General features: G+C 25.0%; 1 protein-coding gene across 1 annotated transcript; it reads left to right on the top strand.

Annotated features, from left to right (window-relative positions):
* The first annotated feature begins 1,617 nt into the window (after positions 1 to 1,617).
* On the top strand, positions 1,618 to 6,803 carry LOC112686949. The gene is made up of 3 exons (XM_025559449.1): positions 1,618 to 1,695; positions 5,046 to 6,634; positions 6,795 to 6,803. Exons 1-3 carry the CDS (start codon positions 1,674 to 1,676, stop codon positions 6,801 to 6,803), a joined length of 1,620 nt encoding a protein of 539 aa, XP_025415234.1. The 5' UTR covers positions 1,618 to 1,673.
* The last annotated feature ends 4,826 nt before the right edge of the window (positions 6,804 to 11,629 follow it).

An 11,629-nucleotide genomic window follows, 5' to 3' on the forward strand; every position in this document is an offset into this window, starting at 1 on the left:
ATAATTATTATTTATTTATTTCGGCAATATTTATATTTTTTTCTTATCTATTATAAATGTGTTTATAATTTTGATCATTTAAAATAAACAATAAATATGGTTACATAAATGCTATAACTAAATGTGATAAATAATTCATAATTATTATCGAAGGAAATTTTTAGTGACATTATTCAAGTATTTGGGAGGTCGGTAATTGGGCCATATTTTATGTATATGCTTTGTATAAAATATTTTTTTATATTTTACTACCCGGAGATTGCGCCATAAATGAACAGCATAAAAATTTACGAATATACAACGTTTATTAACTAATAATTATTTTTATAATGCATAAAATACAATAATTATATAACGCAGGATTCATAAATTGAATATAATATAAAAAGTATAATACCAATAATATAACAATATAAAAAACATCGTCAACAAATTTTGCCACATTGACTCTCGTGGTTTAAAATTAATTAATTAATAATTAATTAATAACTTTTTTCCCATTTCCATCGTTATAAATTCCAATAATTCCATTTTACACGTATATTATCGAACCAGTATATATTACCATTGATTATAAATACTAGTATTTATAATCAATGATATTACTAAACGTGGATCGTATAGTTTTCAATCAATTAAACGATCGCGACGTTCTATAATCTTTATAAATTACATTTTTAACTATTTTCATCCATTTAATTTGATGAGACTATGGCAGCCCTTGATAATTCTATATCATTTTATTACATTTTGATAAGACACACGGTCGCTTCGATTAAAGTTTCGTATGCACTGTTAAGTATTGTAGCAATATATGACATATATATATATATATATAAATGACATATTAATTTAATAGTGCCCAATTACCGTATATTTTTTTGAAAAAAGGTTAATAATGGCCTAATTCCCGGGCGCCCTATTTGATTACTCGTATATACCCTTATTCAGCGTTAAGATTTATCTAGATAAAAAAATTAATTAACTGATATTTTATCTAAATAAAAATATAAACTTTATCCATTTAGACATCGTCATTTAATGTTTCTTCATAAAAAGTATTGAAATCTTCTTGAAAATAAATTCTTTAATCCACGCAGAGCAGTTTCCTTTTCGTTAATGTTATACTAATAAATTGTAAAATATCGTGACCCGCTAAACGGCCAAACGGGTAAAACCTATTGCTCATACACCAACCAACGACCGTTCACTAGTGTTTTCCCACCACTATCGGTCTAACCACAAAAAATGTCAACGCTTAAATAAGATCATAAATTAATTAATTTTATCAAGTTTTTACCTAATTTATTTTATTCTAAACAAATAAAACACTTTAAGACCGAGACACATTTCAAAAATCTAAAACAAATACAAAATGTTTTATTCGTGGTATGACTGATGATTTTTTTTAAAAATGTATCTGCTTTTTAGGACGACTTTAATCATATACACTTTACCAATAAAAAAAATATCATGGTAGTAAAAATACTACAATCTAATAAAAAAAAATGTTGCCCAATAAGAAACAAATATGTGTTCAATTTTAAATACTCCACGTAAACGTTAGTATTGCAATTCTGTAACTTATTAACTTTTTAAACATTATTGGAAATTTTAATATATTATAACATATAATATAATACTTCAGTAATGACTTGTTCGTATGGTCTAACATGTTAAATTTTTTTTTCACAAGTAAGTAAATAAACATTTTGATTGTATAAATATGATTAAAAATCGCTAATAACTAACAAAAGTGGTGAAGTTTTAAGATTACTAACATTTTAATTTATATATTTTCATTCCATAATCATGGTATTTTAGTTAATTATTTTAATTTACCATGAAACCATTAGCATAGAAAAAAAATTTAAAAAAGCAAACATCTAATAATAATGAAGTAAATCACTTTTTTACTATTTTAAGATTATTAATACTGACTAAAAACATTCTGTTGGTAGTGCCTAATTAACCTATAAGCAAATTAAGCATCGATAAAAGCCATTGAAAAAATTGGGCCCTTAAATTTTTTTTCTGTATTGAGAAAATTTAAAATCTATAGATTTACACACGAAGTCGACGGTCAGACTAGATCCGGCATCAGCCGAGTATTTTGCGAACAGTCTGGTTCTTCGACCGTTTATCGGGGACAAAATTCGGCCAACAGAAATGGTCGGACTACATCTGGATTTCCATTGAATTCACCAAAATTATACAGTATATACACATGTATTTCTATATATGTTGATTTTGATTTTTTTTTTTTTTATCTAAAGGCTTTGCCTTGACACTGCAACCATGCAACCATTCTTCTTCTCTTTCTTCAACATTTCTTCTCTTTTTCCTGCTAATCTTTTCATTGCTTCGTAGGTTGGTTAGTAAGGATAATAATAACTTCTTTGTATTTCCTACATTTGTATCTTTTGGTCATCCTCTTCCTCTTTATCCATTTATTTTCCCCTCCATAATATTTATAATAAACGTATTATGTCCAAAAACTTGATTCTCCTTGTTTCCATAATTTTGATAATTTTCCTTGGTTCCTGTATTAAATTTAATACTTCCTTGTTCCTTGTTCCTAGTACTTCCTTTGGTAAATATGTCAACAATGCTATCGCAATTTATATCGAATTTAAATTCTTTAATGAGCCCATTGATTTCTCTTTTTAAAAATATATTACATAAAGGTTTTTATATTTCATAATATTATCTTTCTCAATTTTATCATTTATTTTTATTATACCTAAATACATAATCACATTAATTATATCAATCAATTTTGATTAATTGTATAAGCTTTTTATTATATAATTAAAGTTTTAGATACTAATTATTTTCATTATATAATTTGCAGATAATGTGTACATTTTATTTTTTAAAGCTTAACTGTTAAGCATTATTCAGTATTGAATAATGGTCGAACAAAATATCATTCGATTAATTATTTTAATAAAAAATTGTTATTCATTATTCTAGGGTTATTCTAGAATTTTTATCCATTAATTGTTTATTCATTATTAAATTATTCATTGTTCATTCATATAATCGTGTTTATCGCAAATCATTGGTAGATAATTTGAAATTCCAACTTTATCGAAAATTGAAATCTGTGTACTTCGTGTTAAAATATACTAGCAGAATTATTCGGCTTGACTGGGACATAATGTTAAATGAATTATTATGTATCTTACACTATTTTAAGCCTAATATAGTGTAACGGTTGGTTATAAGCAAATAAAACAAATTTCAAATTAATCGGCTTTAGCTTTTTCGGCTAGACAATTTCTTTAATATTTACCATTTTTCGTTTTTACCTCCTTTTACCCCCTTAATAATTTAATTTTGAAAAATCCTTTTTTGTGTAGTTTCTACATTATAAAAAATAATATCTCGCCAAATTTCATAATCAATAGCATTTCCGGCTAGACGATTTTTTTCATATTTACCAATTTTCACTTTTACCCCTTTTTACTACCTTAAAGATTGAATCTTAAAAAATATTTTCTTCATATATATTTAGAATATTAGTAAAACCACTTACTAATTTCATGTTCATACGATCCACCATTTTTGAAATGTAGCAATGATCAGTAAATGAATGGTATTCGGTTATTATTTATATAGATTACCTGCTATCGCAATGTCAAAATAAGTGACATAAATTATATTATATACATAATGGGCTAATCAAACTGATTTATCTCTCGCTATCAACCTGCTACTCGCATATAGGGCTTAATTTTGAATAATTTTGAATATTTTTCATATTTTACTTTATTTATTTATGCAGAATAATCAAATCCTTCACAACTTATTGTTGAACTATTCAGAATAATTTTTATACTTTATTTACAATTAAAACCATTTAAAATAAAATATTATTATTTATTCCTAAAATAATCAGTTATTCATACTTTTATTTTTCATTCATCATTATTATTTGTGCTTACCAAACTCTGACAGTCTGTCGATAATAACATATTGTTATAAAAGCTCATAAACAAAAAAAAATAAAAAATATGATCATATTATAACTAAAAGCTGAGCAAATTTATTGAATTAAGTTCTGAATTTATTTAAATTACGAGACTAAAAAACATATTACTTCAGTTATAATTATCATCACACATATAGTTACCAAATAGAAAATTCTATATTTATGTGTATTATGGTAACTACCATGATAAAGTTACATACTCGTATATAAAAATATAATGATAACAAAATCATTAAAAGTTAATTAAGAATACTATACACTAAGAAAATACACGTGTTCACTTTTAACTCTTACACGTATGGATGCATTGACTATATATTAATAAATATTAATAATTATTTTTAGTAATTTTTGAACATTTGTAAAATATTTTAACATATCAGTAAAAACTTTTCAATTAGTTTTCTAGTCTTATATTCTATTTCTTTTAAGCTGCATTAAAATAATACATCATTATATTATGTTATAATTTACAACCAACTACGCAAACATAATTAACTAAATAAACTACTGTAGGTTTACAGTTTTTTTTTAAGTTTTTTTATTGATAATATTGAGTTTTATGTTGGATCTTTCAAAAAGTGTGTCAAGTATTAGCGAAATAAAATCAAAATTATCAAATGCAATATGTTTTTAAACAATTATTTTTAGCCATTTTAAATATAAAATAAAAAATAATAATATTATTAATTTTGTAATTGTTTGATGAAGTAAAAATTATTAGTAAATATTTTAAATTACTCTGAATATAAAATTAAGTATGCTGAAATGAAGTAAAATTCTCCATCTTGAAATAAATTAAAAATAACATAATAGTTTAGTTTAAAGAAATCATGATCAATTGAAAATATTATATGTAATGAATTTTTTATTTTTATTTGCTAAATATTGGTTTCGTCCTTTAGTTACAACTAACATACTGAAATAAAAGAATAAAGAAGATTTATTTATCTCAATATTTTATTAAATAATTTATCAAACATAAAATCACACTTTTTTTATAAGTTTAAAACAAACTATTAATTAGTGATTATTTAATTTTTTTCAGATCATTTCATTTTATTTAAGATGATTTGCAATCGTAATAATTTCGTTTTAATTCCGTTGCTTATAATACGAGTAATACAATCGGGTGCTATAAATACGCTCACTGCTAGAAATAAAATGCGGATACTTCAAAATATGATTCAGATGAAAAGTTGGAAAAACATTGAAGGTCCTAATGTCTATAACTTATCACAACAAGAAATATTCGTTAACGGAGTTCAAGGGAAGTTTATCGATTTTACAAAAAATCTACCAGTAGTTGAAAGTAATCAAATGGATAAAATGACAAATTTTATGTATATTTCATTGGGGTGTAAGTTCAGTGATTCAATTAAAACTTTACTAAAAATATCAATAAACATTGAAGACACTACTGTTAATTTAAGAGAGATTAACAAGATAGTACTAAAAACTATCTCCGTACTATTTAATTTTGTACATATAGCCTCAAATGTTATGTCTTACGAACTAGGTTTTTTAACAACATCACTTTCATTGAATTTACAACTAGCCGATTTAATTAGAGACAATAACATCAATTTATTTCAACGAAAAATATTTCAAATGATGAATTCAATTGAACAGTACTTAATTTCAAATTGTTCTTTACAGAATATGAACTCATTTACGTCGAAGGAGACTGATGGCCAATCTATAATCGATAGAATAAATGATTTACTTGATAACGTTGGTTTATCGACGACCTATATGATAGAATTCATCCCAAATAATAAAATATCACAAATAGACAGTTTTAATATAATAAATATTCAATTAGTTGAAAAATTAAAGCCTCTATTACTTATATCAGATGAATTAGAAACAAAAATTAAGACATTAAATAAAATTGAAAATATTTTAATATATATGGACTTTATAAATAATTCAATAACAAACATTTTATATGAAATAATTTTACAAACTCTAGTGTTATTTGAGCTATATAGTAAAGAAGAAAATGAAAAACATATGCAAATGCTATCAGATGACTGGATTAATAAGAAAGATATATTACTTGAGTACCAACAGTTAATTGGACAAGCAATCTTTATGAAATGTCCATTACATTTCATTAATCAAATTGAGTTACTTGCAAAAATAATACGAGACATATTAGCTCAGAATAATGTTCTTGATTTAAACATTATAAAAATACAAGTATATGAAAATCTATATGCTCTTAAAAACAAAGAACATCCAGAAATATTATTGGCAATGAATAATGTATCAGGGTATAGTTTTAATAAATATCTAAAAATGTTACTGTCAATAGATGAGCTTAAGAACTTTAATGAAATTCTCGTATTATTTCAAAATAATCCTGCAAAGTACAATTCATATGAAATAAATTTAAATACAATCGAATTTGACACAACTTCAAATTTAATATGCGATGAGGTGGTTTCATTTTATAATTATTGCTTTTATATACAATCAAAATATGCGGTACGCAATTCACTACAGAAAATAAATAATTTGAAAGAATCATATTTTTTAGTTTTAAATAAACTCCGAGGAATATTCAATAATCATGAAAATGAATTACAAAAAGATATGAAATTAATTTTAAAAACGGCTATTAATTACTTGGTCAATAATATGATACACTTTTCTACAGATTTAGAACAATTTGATAGGATAATATATTATATTTTGGTTTTATTTGATAAAATTCAAATTTATAATTGTAAAAATCCACAATACCGTGAAACTCTTTACATTTCATATAATAAAAATCAAAACCCTGTAGAAGAACTAACGTATGATTTCAATATGAATGGAGGATATTTCAAAAATGAAATAACATCAGATGAAGAATCAATTAGACAAAAGATTAATATGTATATTGAAGAATTTCAAAATGTATATGACGTACAATCGGTTACGTTTTATTGGAAAGGAGAATTAAGAACCATTAATGAAATCTCCAATGATTTAACAGCAAACATATTTGAATTTTCTTTGTTTACAAAATTTTATAATATATTCCATCAATGGAATCTCTTAATAGTGTTTGACGCTTTAGACAATATTTTGAATTATTTTTTAAAAGACAAATATGTTGAAGATAATGATAAAAAATGTATTACATACATCAAACAAATGCAAACGATAAGTTTTCCTAAGTATCTTTTACCCCCTATAAAAGCCATTGGCAGTGCTGAAAACTTTAATTTACCAGAAAACACTATTGGAATTCTAATTTTAATGCAAGAAAATTCACAGCAATACAGTAGTATGATTAAATCAAAATATTACTCTTCAGAAATAATAGATAAGTACTTAAATAATTTAAATATCGTTTGTAACATTTTGGTTAATATTTATAATATGAATCCTGAAAAAACAACAGTTAAATCGATAAAATGGCAGAAAACTTTACCGGATAGATTAAATTCGAGTACAAAGAAATATTTCTCTACGGTTACCTGAAATTATGATCTGTTAAATTATAGATAGTACATAGGTACATTAATTATTTATATACTAGCTGAATTATCTATCGCTACCGGGTTACAGCAAAAAAAATCAAATAGTTGAATAACTTCATGTATATAAATAAATATAAAAGATGTATAACATCGTTATAATAATGTACAAAATATGTATAGAAAAAACATAAAATAGAAAATAATTAAATTTCTTAAATTGTAATTATATTTATAAATATTATGTACGCAAGAAATTTATACACGGGAAAACTATATATTTCACCCAACACAAAAAAATTGATAAACAAATGAATTTCAATGAATTCGTGTATTATTATTATAAAATAAAATATACTATAATAATAATATTATAGAATTTCTTTATAAGCTATATTCATTGTATTATTTTTGTTGTTTCGTATTATTTGTATTTTTAACTTTTCAAAAGATCTAACTCTGGACTTGGTAACATAAATTTGACCATCACTAAACATAGGTTGGGATAAAACAATCTTATAATCTATATTATATATTATCTATATTATTATCCTGGAGTTCAGCTGAAGCTAAGATAGGATTTGGACTGGAGGAAAGAATAGCTATGTCATCAGCGTATGTTGCTAAAAGGGTGTTATTAGATTGAGGGATGTCTGTTGTGAATACATTATATAGATCAGGGAACAGATCACTACCCTGTGGAACTCTAGCATATATTGGGTGAGTAGATGAAATATCATTCCCCTGTCGTACGACAAACGAACGATTTTGTAGGTAAGATTTGATAATAAGATAGTAGGGAGCTGGCATGAAAAGTTTTAATTTGTATAGTAAGCCATCGTGCCAGACTTTATCGAATTCTTGAACAATATCTAAAAAAAGTCCGGAACAGTATTCTTTATTTTCGAGAGCAGTTGAGGTTTCATCAGTAAGACGATGAACTTGATGGATTGTTGATTGGCTGTTTCGAAAACCAAACTGATTATTCGCTATGATATGGTTGTTTTGAAAGATAGGACGTAATCTTTTCACGAGAGCCTTTTTGAAAAGTTTACCAAGGACTGGAAGTAAACTTATGGAACGGTATGACGAAGATAAGTATTTAGGTTTATTTAGTTTGTGTACAAGTATAATGACTGCAAATTTCCAGATTTTAGAGAAGTGGGAAAATCTGAGCATAGAATTATATATATGAGTGAGCAATGATAAAGTTTTGAGAGACAGATTTTTCAGAATTTTGTTTGTAATGAGGTCATTTCCAGGCGCCTTGCCGGGAGGTAATTTTTTAATTATATACTGCATTTCACCAGGAAAGATGGGTTTTGCAGGTAGCGACATAGGTAGCGAAGCTGATAGAAATTGTTGAATTTCAATAATTGTATAGTTTTCGGGATCGGTGCACGAATGAGGCTGGAATGTTTCAGCTAATTGAGAATATACAAATACAGAGAGTGTACAGAATATACGTTACAATTAAAAATGTAAATGTTGAGGTGTTTTTAAATCATATTGTCTATACTTCATACGAACCGAAAAAAGTGAATTGAAGAATTACCTTTAAAGCGATTTGAACAACCGTATGCATCACAAGAAACAGGCATATTTAATAAATATTAGTTACTAAATAGTGTATAGTTAATATTGTGATATGTGGGGAATAGTGTTGATATAATATTTTGCCAACCCAAAACATGGCGGACAAATTATAACATAATCAATGCGTGCTTCAAGTGATATCGGAAGTTCGTCATCTAGTATAATATAGATATCTGTGATAATCTGTGGTCTTATTGTGAATCTTATAAATCGTATTATATCAGGGGGTGGACACAATACGGCGGCAACGAAATCAGTGGCCATTTTAATTGAGGTACTTTTATTATCAAATTATAATCAGTGATAACTGATATTCGTTATTAATTGTAATTTCAATTATGGTAATTGTTCAATATGTGATCTACCAAACAGTGAGAAATATGGTGGCCTACTGGATACCAAGAAGTTTTTACTTGTGGATCATTTTTTAGATAGTATGTCCACTATAATACAGACCCTTGTGCAGGATTTCAGAATGAGAAGTGTTTAAAAAAAAAAATGTATAAAATAGATTCATCGATGATTAAATAGTATTATACAGGTATTTATATACAATTTTTAAGTATATTAAAAACGTTTATATCGGATATAATACTATAAAATGCAAATCATTGTTGTAGTAAATTTATAAATACAATTGTAATACATTTACAAAAACACAATTTATATTTGTTTTGGTAATGATGGGAGGTTGGGGGTATGACCCATTGTCATACCATAGTATAAGACTTATAAGCCCCCCAAATCTCAAACTCTTATTGCACCTAATACCTTGAAAAATAATACTATTATTAGTAACATTTGAAAATGCATAGTAGCTTATAAAGAATATTACTACCGTTTCATGATGGAATAAAATGTTACTAACGTCCTACTGTACCTCAAATAAAATGGCTGACTGATTTCATTATTGGAGTTGGGAGCAGGTGTCCGAAAAATGATAAGAACCGGAATTGAAAGACGGAGGCATAAAATGTGTTGCCAACATTAAATTTCTAAAAATTATATTATAAAATTATTTTTTTGTTTAAGAAGTTATACTATTTCATTTGAATGATAATTATATTTTTCGATAATAATAACATAATTAGTTACATATAAAATAAATATAGGTATCAATTATATGAAATAATTATACATTTTTGAATACTTATTTTTTACTACATATTTAAAACTAAAACATGTAATATTTTATACTATTTACATATTAGTACATAGAAAATTTAAAAAAAATGATGAAAAACATATATTTTTCGAAAGGTTCACATACAATTAAATATTAAGCTAGATAATTATAAATATACATGATATATTATATAGATTTATAACATGGATATGTTTTTTAGATGAATCTTAAGAAGAATTACAAGAACAGAAAAGCATTCTCTAATTACATTGGTTACTAAAATAATACAAGTCAAAGTTTTAACTCGAAAACATATCCATGACTTAATGTTATAACTACATAATTATATGTTACGATAGTTGTTTGAAATTTGGTCCATTTTTATTAAAAACATGCAAACAAAAAATTAAAAAAAGAATAAAAAGTTTTGTTGAAAATATTCAAACAAAAAAATGAAAAGAATTAAATTTTTGTTGAAAACAGTATAACCTATTAGTATTTTTCCCGCTTTGAAAATCGAAGGATATTGTATAACTTTTATCAATAGAAATTATTTAATTGGATTTGGTAATTTTCGATTTAGTCAATTGGTACTGCTTTTTCAAATTGAAGGGTGTGGTGCAAGAACCAGCTACCTCCACTTTTTGAAATTGTTCAGTAGAAATAAATAACGAAATAAATATATTTCTAATTGAGGTATAAATATAATATAAACATAATTGAATTCTCCGTATGAAGAGCTATCTATATGCATATATATATTTACATTTTACATTATTTTAAGTACATTAATTAAATAGTAAAAATAAAAAAACATGGAGATACCTGGTTATTGCACCGAATTAAATTTTTTTTTTTATTCGTTTTTTGACCTAATATCAATTTAAGTTGAAAATATAATCATAAATATTAAAAAGTTGCAAAACTTTAAAACTATGTATTATAGTTATGTTTTACAAAACAATATATAATAATACAACATATTCTTGATTTATAATAATAAATTCACTAAAAAAATGTGGAGATGGCTGGTTATTGCACCGAATCTTATGATTTATAAAAATGAAAAAAAATATTACTGTTTGTTTTACCCTTAATTTTTGACCTCTTTAACATTCAAATAATAAATTAGGTTCACTTTTCGATGTATCGGAAAATGTACTGCACTATTGAAGTCGAAAATTGAAACATTTTAACTACAAAAAAAGTATTAGGAGACACAAAAAACAAAACACATCGTTGCAAAACCAATAACGTAACCAAATAATAAATAACATATATTTACTAATACATTATTATTAATATATAACATATTTTAACAAAAGAAAAAACAAGTAACTAGGTATTACAAGTAAAACAAAATATTTAAACAATGAAATAAAATAACTCATACTTTATAAAAATTTAAAAAAATAGTATCTAAGTAAAAGATAC

The sequence above is a fragment of the Sipha flava genome, unplaced genomic scaffold (genome assembly GCF_003268045.1).
Source record: "Sipha flava isolate LNK unplaced genomic scaffold, YSA_version1 32_pilon_pilon, whole genome shotgun sequence".
NCBI lineage: Eukaryota > Metazoa > Arthropoda > Insecta > Hemiptera > Aphididae > Sipha > Sipha flava.